Consider the following 24,992-nt stretch of genomic DNA (forward strand, 5'->3'; position numbering starts at 1 on the left):
AAAGAGCTTGGCAGAAGAGGACTCCAATTCTTAGGATCGGGGGAAGGTGAGGGGGGACTGTAAAAGTTAAAATGACACAAAGTCTCATAAAGTTGCCCGCCTTGTGATTTGATGGACATATATTGCACAGATCATATTATTTGCCGCAATAACCTTGGATAGTTAGGGCTTGAGTGGGAAATTAGCTCTTCATTTAGTTATGCGGGGCAATTAGCAGTCAGTAATGAAGATTAATACATCCACAAATAGTCTATTACCAGCGAGTCTATGTGTCAGGGCCATCCAGTGTTTGATGCCGCAGCACTAACCCATCTGTCACACTGCACAGATTGCACGCTCACCAACAATACTGCATATTTATCAGTGGAAAATAGCCGTCTCTTCCAGAGCTATTTGAGCCAAAGGTCAGATGTAAAAATAATTCTTCAAACGTGTAGGAAAAAAAAGATATCTAGATAAACCTAGGTCTGTGAATGAGGAGTTGAATGAGGTGATGAAATTCAGCGACCATGTTCTGGCTTCTTCTCTATTCTGTGGATATGTCATTAGCAAGGGGAAACGCACCATTAATCTAGAAGAGTTCCTAACTGGGATACTGTAAACTAGTGGGGCATTTGCCCAGTGTAAATTCGGTATCAAGGCCCCCTTAACCTTATTACATACCATTCATATAGTAGTAATGCATCGTTTTCTTTTTATGAGGTCTTTATGCACCTTTACCCTAAGTTCACATCTGAGCGTTTTACAGCGCGTTCCTACGCGCTGTAAAACGCTCAACAAGGAGAAACCAATGCTTCCCTATGGGAATGGTTCTCACCTGGGCGTTTTACAGCGCGTACAATCGCGCTGTAAAACGCCTGACGCTCAAACAAGTTCTTGAGCTTTTTTGGGGGCGTTTGTCGCGCGTTCCCGTACATAGACTTCAGCGGGAACGCGCGACAATGTGTGTTCGCTTGTCTCTGTATGCGCGATTTTAAACGCCGGTACAATCGCGCATACAGAGCGCTCGTTTCAGAACGCTCAGGTCTGAACCCAGGGTTAAGCACCAGGACCTATCTTTCATCTAGTCAACTTTCTTAGGGTACTTTTACACTTGCGGCAGAGGATTCCGGCAGGCAGTTCCGTCTCTGGAATGGATGCATTGGCGGATCCGTCTGACAAATGCATTGCAATAACGGATCCGGTATTTATTTTTTTTGCTCATTTTTAAAGGTCTGCGCATGCGCATATTGGGAAATCAGATACGGTTTTCCAGAACACTTAGTACCGGATCCGGCATTAATACATTTCAATGGAAATTAATGCCGGATCCGGCAAGTGTTCAGTAAGGCTAAATGCACATGATCAGGATTGTGTGTGGATTTTCCGCGCGGATTTGCATGCGAAAAATTTGCACTGTAGGTCATGTACATTGCATTCTATGAGAATTTGAAATTCTTAATGCAAACGATGCAGATTTTTTCTGTGCGGATTTTGACCTGCGTGCCAAATCTGCATGCAAATCTGCACCAATTGATGCGGATTGACCGCACAGATTTGCCTGCAAACACATGCTGATTTCAGTGCGGATTCTCAGCACATGAATCCTGACCGTGTGCATGTACCCTAAGAGGGACTGAACTGGTGCATACTGAACGGAATGCTCTCTATTCAGAGTGCATTAGGATAAAACGGATCAGTTTTTTTTACGGTATTGAGCCCCTGTGACTGAACTCAATACCATAAAAGAAAAACGCTAGTGTAAAAGTACCCTTAGGCTACTTTCACGCTCGCGTTTTGTGCATTCAGATAATACAACCGTCTGCATCTGTTCAGAACAGATCCATTTGTATTATCTTTAACATAGCCAAGACGGATCTGTCTTGAACACCATTGAAAGTCAATGGAGGACGGATCTGTTTTCTATGGTGCCAGATTGTGTCAGTGAAAATGGATCCGTCCCCATTGACTTACATTGTGTGCCAGAACTGATCCGTTTGGCTCAGTTTCATCAGGAGGACAACAAAATGCTGCAAGCAGTGTTTTGGTGTCCATCTCCAAAGCGGAATGGAGACGGAACGGAGGCAAACTGATGCATTCTGAGCGGAGAGCCCTGAACGGATCTCACAAACGGAAAGCCAAAACGCGAGTGTGAAAGTAGACTTAAAGCTATGTTTGGCATGAGTTTTGGGGAAATTGTGTAAACCTTCTTGGCCCTTCTGTCTGCCAAGATAGTCAGGACTGTAGTAGTTATGGATGGTGCAGAGATAGCAGTCACATAGAGGCCCTGATGCCGGAGAGAGCCAAAGGCCCCTGTGACATATGCGAACAACAGTATTTTGAATGGCAGATGGTAGGGGGGGCTTATTACAGATTTTGCATTGAGACCCAGAAGCTTCAAGTTAATACAATGTAGGGCTAAAATACCCACTAGTATATCTTTATCAGGACCAATGCACATGATTTGTCTTAATAATATATTGCTTATAAAAAGGTTACACATTTATATGACCCCTGTCTAGTTAGCAATCCCTGTCCTGTATGTGGACCCGCTCAGCAGATAATCACTTCCCTTTTAGTGACATCACTGGGAAATTGCATCACTTTACGGGACCCACTGACATTGCAAGTCTCCCAGTGAGGATCCTAACAAACATTTAATACTGTTAGGAAAGAAACGCTTGCTGCATGTATGGATGATGTTTAATACTGAATAATAACTTACCCAAGCTCCCACAGGATCAGAGGGTGAAGTCATAGAAAATGAGTAATGGTGGATAGCGTGCTTTTAGACTTAGGTTAATACAGATTTCTAAGATCATTATATCTCTAGAAAAGCACATTTATCTATCCTATATGCAAATAACTTCTCAAGCAGCCCTGTAGGATAACTTGGTTGAACTGATAGGTGCATGGTACTGTGCAGGCGGGCACATAAGTGGTACAGGTACTCATGTTAAACGTGAAACAATAAAGAGATCGTATTACCTTCAAGGCTATCCATGTAAGCTTTGGGAAGAATGAAATCGATGTATTAGTAAGAAAAAGAAACAACAATGAAAACATTTAATCATTTTTTTAGTCTTTAATTATTGGAGTAGATATTAAGCAAAGAGCAACAAATATGAGAGAGGGTTACTGGGATACTGGGAGACAACAAGTGGCTGTTTTCTCTGAAATGACCGACTCTGACAATCCTTTAATTATCTGAACAAAATTAAAATCAGTGGTTTAATGTTCTCAGCAGAGGATGGCGACTTCTCATTAGAGTGAATCATCTTACTGATTTCTGTCCTTTGATAGCAGGGAGGCAGCTCATTGGCTTTGATATGTATTAACTGCTCTTCAGCCAGTCTCGTTTTCTGCTTGGTTGATGTTTATTGCGCTCATAAAACTTTAGTGTCCGTTCCTATTTAGCAATTTTTATTGAATTGGCAACAAAGTAAAATAGGCGTTCAACACATTGTGTGTGGCTGTTCCCCTGAATTAATTTCATATCAAGCCGTAGAAAATCTCCACTGTGTGCACGGAACATTCACTTTCACTTACTCCTCGGAACTCGAGCAATTTACAGTTTTTTTCAACTTCATTTGGGTTGTTGCAGGCTTAAGGGGGCTTCTATGACACGTTATAAATGGGGGATTGGAGGGCTAGGACTCCTAACGTTGGGGCTATCAATGCACAAAAGGGATTACATTAATGGTAGCTATGGATGAGGAGAATGAAACGTTTCTTAAAGTTGGTGTTCTAAATCAACAAGCCCTTATTAGATGGAGGCCTCCCCAGTGATTAATTACTATGGGTCTGGCTTTTTGTTAAAGGGGTTGTGTGGGATCCTTAAATATGTCATTTAATTGTGTAAGCCTCTTCTTATCTCTTACAGAGCATAATAGTGTCAACATTTTCTGAGTTTTTTTTTTTCATACTCCCACTGCACTCCATTGTCTACAACCCGAACTTCCAGGTTGTGGTTGTAGATGAGCAGCAGCCACAACACTTCTCATAGTCCTGTGCGCTGCAAGATCAGGCAAAAATGTAAATGCCTTCTACACGCCTTTCCTGGGCCAAAAACTCCACCACTACACCCTCCATCATCCTTTTGCCGTCTCCTCCTAATGTTTCCTCCCACACAGCTTCAATATGAGAAGCAGTGGACTCCACCTACTCGGGTTGTGCATCAAGATCACATAGGTCTGACATCAGGACCATTCAGGCAGGGATTCTGACAAAGGGGATCATGGGAGTCCTAGTCATGATGTCAGACGAAATTCAGTCTCTACCGAGGGCGCAGTCACATGACCGCTCTCCCGATTGAGACAGAAAATGTAGCGCAAGTACATTAGTAATGTGCAGGGCAAGCACAGTAAAAGGGAAAGATCTGTACCAGGATAACCCCTTTAAGTTTACCATACACTTCATCCTATGCTTGGCCGAACCAAGTATCTATGTGTATGGGGAGTTCGGAAAAATAGCCCTCAGCCAAATACTTGTTGGGCCAACAGCTATTGAAGGTGTATGGGGACATGAACCCTATGCTGATCGGGCTCCATACAGTCCCTGATTTCGTATTACATATTAAACGTTCGACTGAATCTACTCTCTGTTGTTGGGAGGGGGGTTGGACCTTTCTATGACATCCATATATACTGTAACTTTCTTCATTTCGATGGAGAATGACGACTGTGTACCTACATATTCCTTTGATAGTTTGCACTGGCTAGTCCTCCTGCACCAAAAGTGTGATGGCCGTGCCCATTTTGAGGACCGCAAACTGTGGATCTGCAAAAAAAGGTCACTGTTCATGTGCACCCTGCATCGAGGTGCAGACCCATTGACTTCAATGAGTCCGCGATTCACAAGATGCAGCCAAAGATAGGACATGGAAACACTCGGAAACCCTTTTGCTTGCTTCCGGGTCCGTGCCTCCGCGCCACAAAAAACTGGACGTGTCTTATCTTTGGCTAAGTCTTGCAGATCGTGCATAATCCCAACAAGAGCTCAGCCGGATGTCAATGCATGAAGCAGAATGATTATATACTAAAAGTGAGACATCAGGGAGCAATGTGCAGGGAAAAAACAGAACGGCATTATATAAAAGGTGCTGAAAGGCTGCAGACGTGAGCTGGGAATTATCACTCATGCATCTGTCTTTTCAGTTTCTTTTTTTAAAATAATTTTAGACATTTGGACTGAGATCGGAGTACAGTCTATTTTTGGAGCATTTGATTAATCAGTAAGTAGAAGTGAAGCTTACAGAACTGAATGTGTTGATGAAGCAGAGACAAAAACCTGCACGAAGCACAGGAGACCAACACGACCGGCATTGTTCCCAACAAAAGCTGCAGCAAGCGGGAACATATCCCAATTAGTGTCAATCAGTATGAAGAGTCAATGGGCTATTTTTGTCTTTTTTATTCATAGCCAACACTTCAGGAGTAACATCAAAATCTATCTCTGCCACATTTAGAAATTCATATTCCATGCCATGAAAAGAAACCTTCTGCATAATTTCCCGATTCTGTTTTTGTGTACGGTTGGTTACGAAATTAGACAAATGTATTTGGACCTGAATGCACACCCAGTTAAAGTTGACCTCCAACTTTTACTGACTCAGCGATCAATAAATCTTTATTACCTGATTTACTATTTTTTACTAATTCCTGTTCATAATCGCGTCGTGTAAAAGCCAACTCTTCTGGTTCTACCCAGAAACCATGAACAAGTAGGAGACCATCACCATGTAGCTGTTGTGGTAACAGCTGAGCAGCTAGCTCAATGACCAATCAACATTCAAACAATCTCATTGACACACACATATACTTGGACGGCGTATTCATGAGTGAACGACTGAAGGACGAAATGGTATTCTGAGGACTATATACAGGCATAATATGTGATTAATAGATCTGTCAACAGCAGCTTGTTGATGGTTTCCAAGATACCGTAGATCACATTTGCTGAACCTTCAGAACTGCACATTCAGTTCTATTTGCGGGCAGCATGGTATAGAGCGAGAAGAGCTGAGCAGATTGAGATGTAGTCAAATGGGAAAGGATTCAGTATGACTTGTAATTTACCCATTTACATCCATGCCCTTTCTATGCTTCAGAGTCCAGTAGGTGGTTCCATTCTGTGATTGACAGCTACAGTATTTCTGTATGCATAGAGAGCTATCTCTGTACACATAGTTATACGTGGAAGTAACCCCCTCACTGTCCTAAACCACTCGGAATTCAGACTTTAGCCCCTTTACTGTCATAGACCACCAGGAATATTAAAATGTAACTTTTCGTTGCCCTAAATCACCAGGGATGCTCACACCAACACCTTTAATGCCATAGACCACTAAGGCATAGAGAGATTAGCCCGGCCCAAAATCACCAAGGATATGGATATTAACCTCTTCACTGCCCTAGGCCACCCAGATATGGACAATAACCTCCGTTGTGCTAGACCTAGATGCTATTTCATGCTATTTGCCTGGATGCTATGTGACCTTGTATATCTGGCAGTTTTTTAACTAGTTCTTCGGGCACTGTACATTAATATTTATTTGGGGCAGTTCTGTATTGCCCGGCTCAAAAGGTCCAGGTCCCTAACTGCCCTGCTCGCTAGCTACCTACGCTTAGAGGGAATATTGGCAGCTGTTTGCTGCAGAACATTGCGGTGGCTGTACAGGCTAAGCTTGTCCCCCTTCCTGTCCCATTAGCACGGCTGCACTGGGACTGGGGGACAAGTGATTACATTCCCAATGAAGGGGTGCTGTTAGGACTGAAAGAGGGTAAAGTTGCTTTAGACTGTCAGCACAGCCATCAATGTTCTGCAGGACTGTGCAGGCTTTATGCCACTTTTGTGGCGTTAAAGAGTTGCAAAGTATGGCGCACGCACAATATATTTGTAACTTTCCTAAAGTGGTTAGGAAAAAGGAACTTGGCTTATTAGAGGGGCATGGCATCTAGTTGCCCGCTACAGATGTAGCAGAGTTAACACACACGCTTGGTGAGTTTTCACATCTAGTCAACGTGTTATGACTGACTGTTAACTCTGCTACATCCGCACCAGGTGTAAATCATAGCTGGCATAGAGACATACCTTTTAAAGGGGTTGTCCAACTTTTTTATACTGATGCCGATACTTTGTATTGGTCATGAATGTCTGATCGTTGGGGGTCTGATCGGTGGGGGACACTAGCTGTCTGAAAAGGCTGTGGCGCTCCAGTGAGCGCCACGGCCTTCTCACGCCTTACCCTAGGCCAGTGACGGCACATTCACAGGTCACGTGACCAAGGTGCAGCTCAGTCCCATTCAAGTGAATGGGGCTGAGCTGCATTACCAAGCCGTTATACAATATATGGCGCTGTACCTGATAAGCTTTCAGAGGCTGCGGCGTTCACTGTCATGCTGTGGTCTCCTCAAACAGCTGATCAGCAGGGTCCCAGGTGTCGGACCCCCACTGATCAGATTCTGATGACTTATTCAGTATAAAAAAGTCAGAAAACCCCTTTAATAAATTAGCACATTTCACTGCAATGCGCAGCGGATCAGGTCTGAGTGTATTACCTGTTTGTACTTTCTATAGCAGCGTTGTATGACGGCCGCAGCCACATCCTGCTGTTCCCTTAATGGACGACCCTAGGAAGACAGTAAGTACAGGAGTAAGTGGCTGGATCAACAGTGCATAGGTGTAAATACACCCTCCCCTGCTTAGACCATTGTCTATATAACTGTTTATTATCAATGCTCTCCTGATGCAACACATTTTAACTTTTCAAGATATTTGTTTGCTGTCATTCTTTTGAAAGGCATTGTTCATATGAATGAAATATGGCTCTGTGTTGTATGGTATGGTGCATGGTGACCATAGAAATTTATGGCCCAAACTGTAATCCTGATTTCATAAGTGGCTTGCTCAACTCTATGTAAGTGTTCTACCTTCAAAAGATCCTTCCAACTGAGGAATAGCGCCCCACAGAGGCATAATATAGCACCACATGCTACAGCTACATAACACAGAAACATAGGGAGTCGGTGGGCCCCCACATAGACTGAGTGCACATGAAATAAGGCCTTACATCCTCCTGTCATAAAGCTGAGTGTTTGTTACAATGCATCAGCCAAAGCAATCCTCTGTGTGTTACACAGGTGTACAGTCATGGCCAAAAGTTTTGAGAGATACATAAATATTGGAAATTGGAAAAGTTGCTGCTTAAGTTTTTATAATAGCAATTTGCATATACTCCAGAATGTTATGAAGAGTGATCAGATGAATTGCATAGTCCTTCTTTGCCATGAAAATTAACTTAATCCCAAAAAAACGTTCCACTGCATTTCATTGCTGTCATTAAAGGACCTGCTGAGATCATTTCAGTAATCGTCTTGTTAACTCAGATGAGAATGTTGACGAGCACAAGGCTGGAGATCATTATGTCAGGCTGATTGGGTTAAAATGACAGACTTGACCTGTTAAAAGGAGGGTGATGCTTGAAATCATTGTTCTTCCATTGTTAACCATGGTGACCTGCAAAGAAACGCATGCAGCCATCATTGCGTTGCATAAAAATGGCTTCACAGGCAAGGATATTGTGGCTACTAAGATTGCACCTCAATCAACAATTTATAGGATCATCAAGAACTTCAAGGAAAGAGGTTCAATTCTTCTTAAGAAGGCTTCAGGGCGTCCAAGAAAGTCCAGCAAGCGCCAGGATCGTCTCCTAAAGAGGATTCAGCTGCGGGATCGGAGTGCCACCAGTGCAGAGCTTGCTCAGGAATGACAGCAGGCAGGTGTGAGCGCATCTGCACGCACAGTGAGGCGAAGACTTTTGGAAGATGGCCTGGTGTCAAGAAGAGCAGCAAAGAAGCCACTTCTCTCCAAAAAAAACCATCAGGGACAGATTGATCTTCTGCTGAAAATATGGTGAATGGACTGCTGAGGACTGGGGCAAAGTCATATTCTCCGATGAAGCCTCTTTCCGATTGTTTGGGGCATCAGGAAACGGAGAAGAAAAGGTGAGCGCTACCATCAGTCCTGTGTCATGCCAACAGTAAAGCATCCTGAGACCATTCATGTGTGGGGTTGCTTCTCAACCAAGAGAGTGGGCTCACTCACAATTTTGCCCAAAAACACAGCCATGAATAAAGAATGGTACCAAAACACCCTCCAACAGCAACTTCTTCCAACAATCCAACAACAGTTTGGTGAAGAACAATGCATTTTCCAGCACGATGGAGCACTGTGCCATAAGGCAAAAGTGATAACTAAGTGGCTCGGGGACCAAAACGTTGACATTTTGGGTCCATGGCCTGGAAACTCCCCAGATCTTAATCCCATTGAGAACTTGTGGTCAATCCTCAAGAGGCGGGTGGACAAACAAAAACCCACTCATTCTGACAAACTCCAAGAAGTGATTATGAAAGAATGGGTTTCTATGAGTCAGGAATTGGCCCAGAAGTTGATTGAGAGCATGCCCAGTCGAATTGCAGAGGTCCTAAAAAAGAAGGGCCAACACTGCAAATACTGACTCTTTGCATAAATGTCATGTAATTGTCGATAAAAGCCTTTGAAACGTATGAAGTGCGTGTAATTATATTTCACTACATCACAGAAACAACTGAAACAAAGATCTAAAAGCAGTTTAGCAGCAAACTTTGTGAAAACTAATATTTGTGTCATTCTCTTTGGCCATGACTGTACTGTATAGGTGCTGGATATAGGCGCCGGGTGCACCAACGTATATTACTCTGAAAACAAATGAGACAAACCTTGTACTTCCTGAACACGGTCTGGACGAGTTTGGCCGCCTCGTAGAGTTCTCGCTGTTCATGGTCGGACAGGGTCAGCTGGGCAAATTCATTTTCCACCTTCTCATTGGTGGACGCACTGAGAAATTCTGACCAATCAGCAGCAGAGGGCAGACTGGGTTTTTCAAAGTTTGTTTCACTCATGGGGGAACACGCAGGACTTAAGCTGGTGTTGGAGGAAGGAGTCAGTGGTTCACTGTACAGCGACCTGTGCAAGAAGACAATAACCCCAACCAAAATGGAGTAAGCCACTGGTATTAGTCAAGCTGGTTTAACCCGGGCATATCCTGTATATAATTATATGTACTGCTGGTATAAGTTATACATCTTCTTGTATATAGTGATATGGACCATGCTGGTATAACCTGGGCATCTCCTGTATATAATTATATATGTACAGCTGGTATAAGTTAGACATATTCTTGTATATAGTGATATGGACCATGCTGGTATAACCTGGGTATCTTCTGTATATAATTATATATGTACATCTATTTTAAGTTATACATTTTCTTCTATATAATGATATGGACCATGCTGGTATAACCTAGGTATCTCCGGTATATAATTATATATGTACAGCTGGTATAAGTTACACATCTTCTTCTGTATAGTGATATGGACCATGCTGGTATAACCTGGGTATCTCCGGTATATAATTATATATGTACTGCTGGTATAAGTTATACATCTTCTATATAGTGATATGGACCAGGCTGGTATAACCTGGCATATTCTGGTATATGATTATATACATATACAGTGTATATAAGCTATATGCCTTCTTGTATATAGTGATATGAACCATGGTGATATAACCTGGGTATCTTCTGATATATACACTCCTCAACATTGAAATTGTAACACCAAGAAGGAAAAGTTGTGGGATTATGGAAACCGCAGGATCGATATTGTTAATGATATGCAAATCATTAAGACAAGTAAACAAAATATTGAAAACATAGATTTATTGAGTATTGAGTATGAGCTCCACCTGCAGAAATACACGCACTTACACGCCTTAGCATGCTATGAATGAGGTTATTAATGGTTGTCTGAGAAATAATGGTCATCTGGCACGCTGAATGCACTTAGGCACGCAAATCATCAAGATCTGCTGTTGGCATCTCCCTTTGAAACCGCTGACCAATGACATCCCTGATGTGCTTGACGGGAGACAAGTCTAGAGATGCTGCAAACTATGGTAGCAGATTTAGGCCACACAGGTGGCTCACAGTAGCACAAGCAACATGTGGCCTGGAGCTGTCCTGTTGAAAAACGGCTCCAGGGACACTTTGGAGAAATGGCTGTGTCACTGGTTCTACAACCAAATCAACGTAACACTGATCTGACAGTATACCTGAAATGAAGACTAGAGGGGTCTGGCTACTGTACCTTATGCCACCTCACACAACAATCCTGGGAGTAGGACCAGAGTGATGTTCCTTTGTGAAGGCCTCTTTATGGGTTTGCCAACATGCACCTTTGGCTCTCATTCCAGTTCATCCTAGTTCTCCCAACCACAGGGATATTCAATGTTGAACAGTGCTGACATCTTACCCTAGACACATAGCAATCTGCCGGACTGATAAACCAAGATCTCACAGTTCAAGGATTCTGTCCCTCTTCAGGCTGTATTAGACAGTCCAACGTGGCAGACGATTGTCAGGAGGGAAGCGTTCACTCCCGGCAATCGCTTGTTCGCTGATGGAGGAGGCTGCTGTTATTACATGCAGCGATCTTCTGCGCAGCACGGGGAGGAGTGATCGCTAATGCCATCGCTCGTCCCCATGCTGTATAGTGGTTTGCCGGTGGCAGATCATTATTAGACACCACGATCCGCAGCCTGCAAACAATAATTTTTTAACATGTCTGAAGATCTGGATTGCCCGATGATCGAGTGTTTGCTCATTCATCAGGCAATCGCTGCAAGATGATCGCTAACGAGCGTTCACGCAAATGCTAATTAGCAATTATCTGCCAAAAAATCATGCAGTGTAATAGAGGCTTTAGTTTGTGACAAGTAGCAATAACTGGCACGTCGACAAACAGGAGGTATCACACACCTTCTGATCTGGTTTTAGAATTTTCATGTCGCTAGAAAACTTTCATGCTGGCTTTTACTCCCCTCCCACATGCCACAGATTGGAGCTAGGTGCTTGGAAAATGTAATCATTGGCAGATCACATGCTATCACCTGGATTTGCAGAACCTTATGACTTGTCCTTTTTGGTATTGCAATTTCAATGTTGAGGAGTGTATTTAATTAACAACCAGTCTACCAATATTGATGGGAATACAATGTCCCATTCCTGTAATGACATACCGTATTTGTGCAGCACTAGGTAAGTGATCAACATCAGCAAGATAACTGGCCAGCCAGCTCATGGTGGTGCTAAGCGCTGCGGTGTCTGCCCTCTCTGTCAGTGGAGATTCCATGGGCACAAAGTTCTCCCGCTTGATCCGGTCAGGTGTGGCCTCTATGATCTGTTCTGCCAGATTCATCATGTTCACCTGAATTAAAGACAAGGGAATCTCTTGAGATTCAGCTCTACATTGTGTGCAGGTAAGGACGAGCTATCCATTTTGCAGGGATTTACGTATGGTTTGATTGTGTTAATGCTGAAAATATAGCACATAAACTGAACCCATTGGCAGGACATGAAATCATTGGAAACGCTTCCTCTTAAGCTGTGCCCCAGGGCTCAAATCCCAGACCAGTTTTATCTCCAATCAATACCCAACACTGCAGTGCACTAAATACTAACTGCTAGAGCTCAGGACGTGCCACGTTTCTGTGCAAGTGCCGTCAGTTTTATATAGTGCTCTGTACACTAGTAAACCTTTAAACGACCCCCATAACTTTGTCTGTCCAAGAGAAGTAGAAAGGATGAATCACTAAATACAGGGGTACACTATCCATGATGGTAAGGACCATTCTCTGACTGTAGGTGGCAGCTTTTTAGTAGCTATACAGTACTTCCTATCAATTTCTCCGTCTCTAATTTTGGAAGGAGAGAGGGCAGCATTTTACCTTTAATATCTAAAATCATTAGCATTCCTTCAATGAAGGCAGACCACACAACTGCTATTGCGGCCCAAGGGGAGCTCAATGTAAAAAAAAAAAAGAATAATGATCCCAGCTTCCAATAAATGGTACCTGGATACATTCCTATGCACTGAGCTCCCCCTAGTGGTGGCTGCAGGCAGCCAGCTTTATAATAGCAGGGACGCAGATATATATGATTCCAGCTTCCAGTAAATGGTAACTGGATACATTCTTATGTGCTGAGCTCCCCCTAGTGGTGGCTGCAGGCAGCCAGCTTTATAATAGCAGGGAAGCAGATATATATGATTCCAGTTTCCAGTAAATGGTAACTGGATACATTCTTATGCACTGAGCTCCCCCTAGTGGTGGCTGCAGGCAGCCAGCTTTATAAAAGCAGGGAAGCAGATATATATGATTCCAGTTTCCAGTAAATGGTAACTGGATACATTCTTATGCACTGAGCTCCCCCTAGTGGTGGCTGCAGGCAGCCAGCTTTATAATAGCAGGGAAGCAGATATATATGATTCTAGCTTCCAGTAAATGGTAACTGGATACATTCTTATGCACTGAGCTCCCCCTAGTGGTGGCTGCAGGCAGCCAGCTTTATAATAGCAGGGAAGCAGATATATCTGATTCTAGCTTCCAGTAAATGGTAACTGGATACATTCTTATGTGCTGAGCTCCCCTAGTGGTGGCTGCAGGCAGCCAGCTTTATAATAGCAGGGAAGCAGATATATATGATTCCAGCTTCCAGTAAATGGTAACTGGATACATTCTTATGTGCTGAGCTCCCCCTAGTGGTGGCTGCAGGCAGCCAGCTTTATAATAGCAGGGAAGCAGATATATATGATTTCAGCTTCCAGTAAATGGTAACTGGATAAATTCTTATGCACTGAGCTCCCCCTAGTGGTGCCTGCAGGCAGCCAGCTTTATAATTGCAGGAAAGCAGATATATATGATTCCAGTTTCCAGTAAATGGTAACTGGATACATTCCTATGCACTGAGCTCCCCCTAGTGGTGGCTGCAGGCAGCCAGCTTTATAATAGCAGGGAAGCAGATATATATTATTCCCGTTTTCAGTAAATGGTAACTGGATAAATTCTTATGCACTGAGCTCCCCCTAGTGGTGGCTGCAGGCAGCCAGCTTTATAATTGCAGGAAAGCAGATATATATGATTCCCGTTTCCAGTAAATGGTAACTGGATACATTCCTATGCACTGAGCTCCCCCTAGTGGTGGCTGCAGGCAGCCAGCTTTATAATAGCAGGGAAGCAGATATATATGATTCCCGTTTCCAGTAAATGGTAACTGGATACATTCCTATGCACTGAGCTCCCCCTAGTGGTGGCTGCAGGCAGCCAGCTTTATAATAGCAGGGAAGCAGATATATCAATGTATTTTTACCAGTTGTAAATGCATTAAGAAATATGGTGTTTAGAATGAGTGCTACATTTACAAAGCCCCTGTTCCACTATGGGACCCTATGAGATGTGTGTACTCCAACAGTCTTAGTCTGCTGACAAAATGGCAGGTGAATGTTCTCTAAATCTCCACTGCCTTCCTTAGAACAATCCCACTTGTAAAGGGGGTGAATCTAAGAGAATTGCTATGTATGCAATTAGCTCAGGTTAACAGACGAATAACCTATATGTTTAATATTGTACAGGCTTTTATTTGTAGGTTGGTTGGTGTTATATAACCTCAACTTCTATAATGAATGTGGAGACCTATAAGTGTGTGTCTCCAGCGATCCCCCCCCCCCCGAAAAAGTCTCTAGCCGCTTCCAGCTTTAAGAGCATTCCATGTAAGTGCTGATCAAATGAGGACAACTGGGAGCTTGACCTCTGCTGGAGTCTAAAGACCCATGGTGTTGTGTGGCTGGACGAGAGCCCAGGTTAACACATCTGTAATTGTCTCAATCTATGATGCAATAAATTTAAAGGATTTGCCTACTGGTCAACTGCTTTTTAGTGTGAGGGTCCATCGATGACAAATTGAGCTTTATTGGTTTTTATGTATGGATTAAAAGTTGCATTTACAGGTATTTTTCAATAGTGGCTGATCGAGTGCTTTGCTTTCATTATCTTGTATTATTAAGTGATTACTCTTACATGTGGACACAATCTTTTATATGAGAGAAGGTTGGTGTAAGCTGCTTATGATGGTAACATTACTGCCTCAGTGGTTCTCCAGATGTTTCATGAACATAGTACTGAGCAGTGGTGGCAAGTCATGCTCAAAGCAAGTGGGTGCATAGTTGTAGATTGTTTTCTTTTATATAGTAGGGACCTCTGGTATTGTTTTCTTTTATATGGTAGGGACCTCTGGTATACAATATTTAGATTTCCTCAAAGAATAAAAGAGGAACTCGTCTACTCTATAGGTCAGGTGGGCATTTTAAGTTCCTTCATGTGCAAGAACCTGGTCCTTACCTGAAGCTCATCCATGTGTTGTAAGCATTCATCATTCTCCATGTTTTCTCTGTAAGACAGTAGATCGGCATCCACCATTTCCCTCTCAGACATCATTAAGACACTCATCTGTTCCCTCTGTCGCAGCCTATGCCCCACAATATCCTTCCCCAGTCCTGAAGCCTTCGATGTTCCTGTGACCTGGCCCATGTAGAGCTCCTTCTGGTTCCACTTCAGTCCTGCTCTGTATCCGGAGGTATCCGGAGTACGTTGAGGAAGCTCTCTGGCAAAGTGGCGCATTTCTTCCCCGTGGGTTGATTCGATCATTGGCTGCTTGGAGCTGCAGCTTTGCTTCCTGATGGATGACTGCTCCAGGCTTAGAGCTGTAGCAATCACCTTCTCCTGCCTAACCTGGAAATATTCAGGGTTCAACTTGTGTTTTTTAGCAGCTGGGTAATCTTTAGGATTTTCAGTACTGTAGTAATTAGAGGGCTCTGATCTTGGTCTTCTCAATTCTGTAAAAAATGAACAAAGATGTATCAAAATGAATAAATTAATAAAATAACCATCCATTCTATCTATCTCTATCTGTGTATCTGACTATTTATCTATCCACTACATTTTATAATGCCTCAGTATCAAGAAATTATGAGACAGAGGCAGACTCATTACAGTTTCTTAGAGAATATTTTGTTGACTCGGAATTAAAAGATTAATCAAACTCTATAGGTAATTAAGCCGAATTTCTAACTCGCCATTTTTCTTTTCAAGATAACAGCTTTATATTTTCCATTTCCATTTTACTACTACCCATAAAAATAATGTTTTGATGCCTGAATGGTGGCAGAAACTCTGCAGATATTGTTCTGTGGGCTTGGCACAGTCATGCCGCCCATACATATCTGACACATTGCTGATCCTTCGTAAGTGGAAGCATCTACTAAACTTCATATAGTCCTGGTAGAACTACAGCGGGCATCTTGAAGCAAACCACAATGGCTGCCATTTCAGCTGCGTTTCTGCCCAGCTTTCCTAGACGTCTGAAGGACCAGTGTGCCCAGAGATACAGCACTGCTTTGTATTACTAGGCAGATTTGTGTCAAAATCTCTAACATAAACCTTGTCCATATGTCGTATACATTTTTCTTGCTTGGTACCCTCCCCCCCCTCCCCCCTCCATGAGTGAGGGTGGAAAGACACTAAGTAAAAGTGAAGACCTGGTCGTTCCTTCTATTACCTGACATGTAATACTACAATTCCCCAGCAGAGGCCGCTGCAGAGTTAATGTAAGACTAAATTAAACTTTCCCCAGCGAAAACAGCTGATGTCTTGAGGTTCAAGGAGCCTTATCAAATTTCTTGCAGAAAAATAACTTTTTGCTTTTTGGCATCTCATCCTTTGCCATCACCTTCTCCTCCTTCTTACCTGCATTGGCATTTGAAATAATTGTAACGCCCTTCTGAGTCTCCTGTGGGTTGATGGCCTCACTCTGCCACTGGTTTAACCAGCTGTCGGCGCTGGCCTCAGCACCAGGGGAGCATTGTAATCGTGCACTTTGCCCCAGTTGAGAATGTTCTTCTCTTTGTAACTGTTCTAGACATTCGGCAAGCTTCACATGGCCCCGGGAACGGGCGATGGACAGAGGGAGTCTGCCAAGAGAGTCGGGGATGGAGATTGCCCGTCGGTCCCACTTATACAGCACTACTGCAGCTTCGGTGTGACCCAGTGCACAGGCCCACATCTGGGAAACAAGAGAGCATAAGATGGTGTCAGGATCACACTCTACGTGGTGGTCACTGCATTGTAGTGAATAGGAATTGTGTGCTATTGTAGATGCTCCACCCGGGATTGAGGTGCGGCAAGTGTGAATGAGGCATAAGACAGAAAGATATTGGTGCAGCTTAGGGATCGTGCTCTTACCAGAGGAGTACATGAGAAATGATCAACATTTAAAGGATCGACCTCCAGTTCCAAATCAATGCTGTCAGCATGCTTTGTCCTGTAGACAGAGATGGAAAATGCCATTACTCATGGTTATTGACAATTATAACACAGAAGAGTTCTCTGAGGATGTCTCTTCTAATATAACCAAACATGGCAAGCCCACAGATACCGGGAGGTGTGTGTGTGTGTGTGTGTGTGGGGGGGGGGGGGGGGGGGGGTTCATCCACAAAAAAAATCTTGGGTTCTATTTGCTGCCTTTACTCCAGTAATTTATGTAGAGTGTTGATGCGACCTATTACTTACAGTGTGCAACCTTCATGTCAAGCTGTTCTGATCAGCTAACAAGTAGTGATGAGCGGCAGGTGCCATATTCGATTTCGACCAAATTCACGAATATTCGATAGAATATTCATTTTATATTAGTCAAAATCGAATATTTGTCATTATTCTAGTTATTGCGATTAATATGCGATTTAAATAATCGCGTATTGCGATTTTAACTTAAAGGCTACTCTCCTATTGAAATAGCAATGCGATTAATTCAATATTCGTTAATTCTATCCTAATATGGAATATAGCAGTGCTAAGCTGAAATCGCAATTCGATTAATTCAAGTTGTAATAATCCAATTGCGATTTCAACTTGGACCTGGTTTACTATGTTTGGCTTGGTAGAATTAGCGAATATGAGCACGGAAGTCGGCAGAAGCGGCAACGGGCACTGACTGGAGCAGCCAGGAAGCCAGGAATCCTAAGGACAGGTAAGAACAACTTTAGGGAAGTGGGAAAGAAAAAAATATAACCCCAAAAAAAAAAAGAATATTCGAAATATCGAATTTATTGCACTATATTCGAAATATTCGCCGATATTCGCAAAAAAAAAAATCGATATTCGAATATTCGTGCTCAACACTACTAACAAGCAGAGGACCTCCATCAACAGGTAACCATGACCCACAAGGGGTATTTGGGAATGTTTGGGGCTGTCCCATGAAAAATATTCTACAGGTTTCAAACCAGCACCTGCATCTAAATATTTTTGTAATTGCATGTAATTACAAATGTTATTCACTAGAATGTATCTGTATAGTTCCACCTGCTGTTTGTTTTATTTCTTATTTCTTTGACCAGCTCACAGAGAAGGCCGCACATGCTCAGTTTCATTTTTCAACTGCCTCCTGAGCTGTGATAGGAAGAGCTGAGACACACCCCCTTAGCTCCAACTGAATGGACACGCCTCCTGAGCTGTCAGCTTTATATAAATCTAGCAGAGCAATGATTGGGGAGATGTCTGGATCCATGTGAGGTACAGGGCTGGTTCTAGCTTTTGTAAGGCCTCTTTCACACTTGTGTTGTCCGGATCCGGCGTGTACTCCACTTGCCGGAATTACACGCCGGATCCGGAAAAACGCAAGTGTACTGAAAGCATTTGAAGACGGATCTGTCTTCAAAATGCGTTCAGTGTTACTATGGCAGCCAGGACGCTATTAAAGTCCTGGTTGCCATAGTAGGAGCGGGGAGCGGGGGAGCGGTATACTTACAGTCCGCGCGGCTCCCGGAGCGCTCCAGAGTGACGTCAGAGCGCCCCATGCGCATGGATGACGTGCCATGCGATCACGTAATCCATGCGCTTGGGGCTCCCTGACGTCACTCTGGAGCCCCCCGGGAGCCGCACGGACGGTAAGTATGCTGCTCCCCCGCTCCCCACTACACTTTACCATGGCTGCCAGGACTTTAGCGTCCCGGCAGCCATGGTAACCATTCAGAAAAAGCTAAACGTCGGATCCGGTAATGCGCTGAAACGACGTTTAGCTTAAGGCCGGATCCGGATCAATGCCTTTCAATGGGCATTAATTCCGGATCCGGCCTTGCGGCAAATCTTCAGGATTTTTGGCCGGAGCAAAAAGCGCAGCATGCTGCAGTATTTTCTCCGGCCAAAAAACTTTACGTTCCGGAACTGAAGACATCCTGATGCATCCTGAACGGATTTCTCTCCATTCAGAATGCATTAGGATAAAACTGATCAGGATTCTTCCGGCATAGAGCCCCGACGACGGAACTCTATGCCGGAAGAAAAGAACGCAAGTGTGAAAGAGCCCTTAGAAAGAGATTGTCAGGTACTACATGACGTCTGATTTTAATTTTTCTAATTAATCATGGGATAACTTTTTAAATTCAGACAGATGTCCAAGTTTAACTTGACTTTTTGTAAAGACCACCTACTGCAGCTGGTTAATAGGTGCTACTGTCTATAGCAACCAATAGAAGTGAAAGAAGCTGGGTAGATTTATCAAAACCAATCCTTTGGAAAATGAAAGGTGGAATCTGATTGGCTGCTATGAGCTACTAATCCAGTTTTCCTTTACGCCAGTTTTGATAAATTTCCCCCATTATTTCTTGTAGAGTACTAGAGTAGTTTTCTTTTTACTGCCAATATTTTTTAGGTTAAAGCTATAAACAACATAGTTGAAGAAAATGAGACATTATCAAAAGACCATAAAACAAGAAATTGTATTAATTACAGACTTTGTGTACAAAAAAACATTGTAAAGGTTGACATGTAATTTTAATGCCACCATTCTTTCACAGTGTGCAATAAATGAGCACCTTCACATTATTCCAACCTGCTGCTTTCCAGGTGTTGTAAAACTACAACTCCCACCATGGCCTGATGTAGGCTGATAGCTGTAGGCAGCGTAAGCATGCTGGGAGTTGTAGTTTTGAAACAGCTGGGGAGCCTCAGGTTGGCCATCCCTGCTCCAGGTGGCAGTATTTGCACTATGGACCCTACTACAAGGTTACAACTTGCATTGATAGCTCTTGGTATGTGGACGAAATAGTAATCCTATTCTAGTTAATCTCAGTTGTCCCTTATCTAATTTAACTAGAAGGACTGTATAACATACAGTGCATTCACCCTGCATATGTGATATCTCTGATTTGTATATTACAGTACAGTATATTCCAAGTTACTTTACAGGAATCTTGGACCATCTTAGTTACCTCCACTTGATAAGTGTCTGGATGAGGGTGGCATATCCTTGTGCAGCAGCGAGGTGAAGCAGGGTCATTCCTCTGAATGTTTTGGAATGAATCAGGTGCTTGGATTTTGCCCAACAGGCCCGGCCCATCATCTTCTCACACACAACCACCACCCGACTCTCAAAACAGCTTCCTATGGAGCCAGGCCCAGTGGCACACTGAGCAAAACACAAAAAATGTCATTATGATTGGCCAAGGTGTATAGACATGGTCACAGAAATTCAGTTCCATATTCTTATCCGGTATAGCAGTTATATTATGGTACATAGGGGCTATATTATAGTTAGTATATGCAACACAGAGAGCTGTATTACAGCAGTTATATTTTTGTGCATAGAGCAGTATTACAGTACGTATATTCTTGAACGTAGGAGGCAGTATTATAGTAGTTATATTCTACATAGGACATACAGTATTATAGTAGTTATATTCCTATACATAGAAGGCAATAAAATATTATAGTAGTTATATTCTTCTACATAGGACATATTATAGTAATTATATTCTTATACATAGAAGGCAATACAATATTATAGTAGTTATATTCTGGTACATAGCAGTATTATAGCAGTTATATTATTGTACATAGAGGACATTAGTAGCTCTATTAGGCCCCTTGCAGACGAGCATGCCAGATTCAGTCCGGATGCGTTGCGGGCGGGTTCAGGGAAACCCGCACGAGTTCGCATGCAATTTGTCTGTAATTGCGTTACACTGTTCAGTTTTTTTCAGCGCGAGTGCAAAGCGTTTTAGTGCGTTTTGCACGCGCATGATAAAAAACTGAATGTTGGTACCCAGAACCGAACCCGGACTTCTTCACTAAAGTTTGGGTTTGGGTTTGGTGTTCTGTAGATTTTATTATTTTTCATTATAACATGGTTATAATAGAAAATAATATCATTCTTTAATACAGAATGCGAAGTAAAATGTCTATTGAGGGTTAACAAATAATAAAAAAAATGACTCACCTCATCCACTTGATCGCACAGCCGTTATCATCTTCTTTCTTCTTCTTGCAGGACCTGCGCTGCCACCAATGATTGCCACTGCCACCAATGATTTAATACTGGGGAGCCTAGGGCTGTGGTGCACTGCGCCACCAATGTTCTTAATACTGGTGCTGCACCTGAGGGGTTAACTGCCGCGGATCTCAGCTTGCTCCATGTTCTCTGATACTAGGCTGCGCGGTAAAGGGCAAATCCCGGTATCGAATCAATACCGGTAGAAAAGTATTGATTGGGTATCGATGATTCGATACTCGGTGCAACCCTAATAGTAGTTATATTCTAGTACAGGCCGGACTTAGGGCTGCAAGCCTTGGGAGAGGCCTGGCATGACAGAGGCTTGGAGGAAGTGGAGCCGTTAGGGAGTTATGGGGTTAATTGGTAGGTAAGTGTGGGCGTTGCATTAAGGGAGGGGGTTAAGGTTTTAAAAGGGGTGGGAAGAGTGAGAAAAGGGGCCATTTTGCAGGGACAGCGGATCTGCAGCAGCCCCATTGTCAGAACTGCTGCACCTCCTTTTCAGTGGCTGTTCGGTACCTGCAGTGATGTCGTTAATTGATGTGTTTCTGGCGCAGCTCCGGACGGCAGCGGAGAGTAGGGGTCAGGAGTGGCTGCAGGCTTCAGTGGCAGGCTTGCTGCCAGGGTCGGGGGATCCGGCCTCTACAGATGCCCCCATTAGCCAGCCGCGAAGGCCAGGCCTCCGGCATGCCGGGTTAGGAGCCCCTCCGGGGACCCTCCGGCACGCACTGCAGGTAGGAGCAATAGTATCAGGCGGTCATGTGCCAGGAGGAATCCTGTGGTAAGGTGGGACCCTGGGCGGGGATGCAGGAGCAGGTTCGGCAGGTTGGTCAGGACGGACTCACCTTGCCCGGCGGGGGAGAGATGCCCAGGTTCCTTCCATCGAGTCGGCGGGGTCAAGATGGCGGCCCTGTGCTTCCTTCGGTGATCGGGCAACGTGTGGCTGGCTCAGAGTCGACTCCAGCTTGTGCAATGGCAGCCTCTAGTGACGGAGCTGCAGAAGTGCAGACTCCTGTGTTTCCGTCAGTGATCGGGCAGCGTGTAGCTGGCTCAGAGTTGGCTCCAGCTTGGTGGCCTCTAGTGGCAGAGGTGTGGTAGTGCAGGCTCCAGCTGCAACAGCAGCAAGTGGTAGCACAGGCTGTGCAGAAGACTGGATGATAGCCAGAGGAGAGATCAGTGCCGGTCAAATTCTGTTTTTCGCCTGTTCCGGCTGGTGGAATCACAGCGTCCACGCAGCCAGGTGAGATACATGGGGAGTCCTCATTAGCGGTTGCTTGTCTCGGAGGGCCTCCCGGGTTTGGGGAGGGGCCCGGGGGTGTCCGTAGCGGGTGGGCTGGGGGATTTCTTATTGGGTTTACGGCAGTTAGTAAAAGGGCTGGCAGGTACGGGACCAGAGACAGGGTCAACAAAGCCAGAGTAAAAGTTAATGAGGCAGTAGGTCGTTTTGTAGTGAGGAATGGCGGTCTTGCGGTGCGTCATAGGGAGTTGAAAGCGGGAGAGGGGGCGTTTTGGAGGGGGGATGGAGTACACTTGAACGTGGGAATTGATTTATGGTGTTCGGCTTTGCAGGACGGGATTGAGTTGGCTTTGCGGGTGTGGCGGGACGCAAGGAAGTGAGGTGTCACCACCTTGGGTTGTGGACGGTGGTGAGTCCTTGGAGTTGGTGGTTATGGTGGATCTGGCGTGGTGGGGAGGGAGCCAAGTGAGCTCTGAACTCCCCAGGTAACGGAATTTGGGGCATGATATGGCGGGTATCTGCCCACGTTTTTTGCCCATGGTTACCGTTTTTCTGCCTCTGAGCTGGTGTTTATCGGCTAGAGGTAATTCAATTTAATTGAGGGGTGGGGCAGTTACACCTGTGGTGTTGTGTCTTTATTTGGTTGGGAATAGGGGGGACATAGGGGAGAATGACTCGACAGTACGCTTGTCAAGTACAGGCCGGACTTAGGGCTGCAAGCCTGAGGGGAGGCCTGGCATGACAGAGGCTTGGAGGCAGTGGAGCTGTTAGGGAGTTATGTGGTTAATTGGTAGGTAAGTGTGGGCGTTGCATTAGGGGAGGGGGTTAAGGTTTTAAAAGGGGTGGGTGTCTTTATTTGGTTGGGAATATGGGGGACATAGGGGAGAACGACTCGACAGTACGCTTGTCATGTACAGTACATAAAGGCAGTATTATAGTATTTATATTATTATACATACCAGGCAGTATTATAATAGTTATGTTCTTGCACTTAGGGGGCAATATTTTAGCAGTTATATTCTTGTATATAGGGGACAATTTAATAGTTATTACATTCTTTTAAATAGGGGCAGTATTATAGTAGTTATGTTCTTGTACATAGGAGGCAGTATTATAGTAGTTATGTTCTTGTACATAGGTGGCAGTATTATAGTAGTTATATTCTTGTACATAGGAGCAGTATTATAGTAGTTATATTCTTGTACATAGGAGCAGTATTATAGTAGTTATATTCTTGTACATAGGTGGCAGTATTATAGTAGTTATATTCTTGTACACATGGAGTAATATTATTGTGATTACATTTTTATATGCAGTATTATAGTAGTAATATTCTTCTACAAACAGTATAGTAAATTTTACAGCAATGATGAGCACAGAAAAAAGCTCCACATAGATTACAGAGAACATGAAATCCCTTCTCTGCCATCGGGATCAATATTCTAGAATACTTTTTTATGCCTTTTACCTGTGCTTGGCTCCCACCACTGTTAGCTCCACCTCCATTGCCTCCACCCACACTTTGCTTGTGCTGCTGGGAACTGGTCATCTCAGCCATTCTCCTCTCCATCTGCTCCAACCGTTCCAGAATTGACATTCTAAACTGGTTATCTAGAGACGGAAGAAAATACAAATGTCATAAGTGTTCTTCACATGTTTTTTTTTTTTAGCAGGGGTACGCAGTGGGTAAAATAGTCCAAAAGATGATGTTTGTACCCTGCAAACATTTATCTGAAAGAAACCCATAAGAGATACAGCTGAAGAGAGAAATAGTACAGTGCACATACTGTATCAAAACATAAGAGGTGGATATTGATCTCTAGCACATAAGACAAATGGAGTGTTTCTGTGCATGTATCCATACAGTATATCTAATAACATTATATATTGATCTCTAGCATACAAGACAATTGAAGTAGAAAAGAAACCACCAGCTCTGTGTTCAGATGTCCAGCAGGTTCATGCCTAATGTCTGTCCCTCAGGCTGATTTTAATTATTGCAAATATAAAGCTGTAGCCTGCTGTCCCTGAAGTTAATGGAGACCAATATGGCAGCAGCAGAGGTATAATATACAGTGGGCTCAGCAGTCATGTGGAACCTGCATTCCCTGAATGTAATGGAGGTTAGTAGGGCACCAGCGGAGGTAGTATTTAGTGTTATGTTCCTGTCCTAAAGAGATCACCTTGCCGATGGTGGACAGGCACAAATGATTTGCACAAGAATCTCACAATTATAACATAGCATTAGCATTAGTACATTTCTATAGTAAGTATGGCACTATTGTATTTACTCTGTTATTTGTGTTTGCAGAGTGCTGTTGCGTTTGTTTTTGCACACCTAATGGACCTTGACGAAGCAGTCCTATCCTGATATCTCCTAAGAATTGGTACTAATTTTCAACTTAGATTAGGTACTAATTTTCCTTAAAGTGGTATCCAAGACTATAAAATGTCCCCCATATTCCGGGCCCCTCACAGTGAATATACTTACCCCGCTCCCTGTGCCACTCCTGG

General features: G+C 43.7%; 1 protein-coding gene across 2 annotated transcripts in view; it reads right to left on the reverse strand.

The window, feature by feature from the left end:
- CAMTA1 (calmodulin binding transcription activator 1) overlaps positions 1–24,992 on the reverse strand; it is a 63,623-nt gene that overhangs the window by 5,985 nt on the left and 32,646 nt on the right. For both annotated transcript variants that reach the window (XM_044282130.1, XM_044282131.1), the window contains exons 2-9: positions 23,947–24,089; positions 20,184–20,380; positions 17,158–17,236; positions 16,663–16,978; positions 15,259–15,752; positions 12,103–12,290; positions 9,738–9,984; positions 7,539–7,610 (exon numbers count right to left, since the gene is read on the reverse strand). In XM_044282130.1, the coding sequence (XP_044138065.1) occupies positions 7,539–7,610; positions 9,738–9,984; positions 12,103–12,290; positions 15,259–15,752; positions 16,663–16,978; positions 17,158–17,236; positions 20,184–20,380; positions 23,947–24,089 (1,736 nt within the window). The remainder of the gene's footprint in view (positions 1–7,538; positions 7,611–9,737; positions 9,985–12,102; positions 12,291–15,258; positions 15,753–16,662; positions 16,979–17,157; positions 17,237–20,183; positions 20,381–23,946; positions 24,090–24,992) is intronic.

The sequence above is a fragment of the Bufo gargarizans genome, chromosome 2 (assembly GCF_014858855.1).
Source record: "Bufo gargarizans isolate SCDJY-AF-19 chromosome 2, ASM1485885v1, whole genome shotgun sequence".
NCBI lineage: Eukaryota > Metazoa > Chordata > Amphibia > Anura > Bufonidae > Bufo > Bufo gargarizans.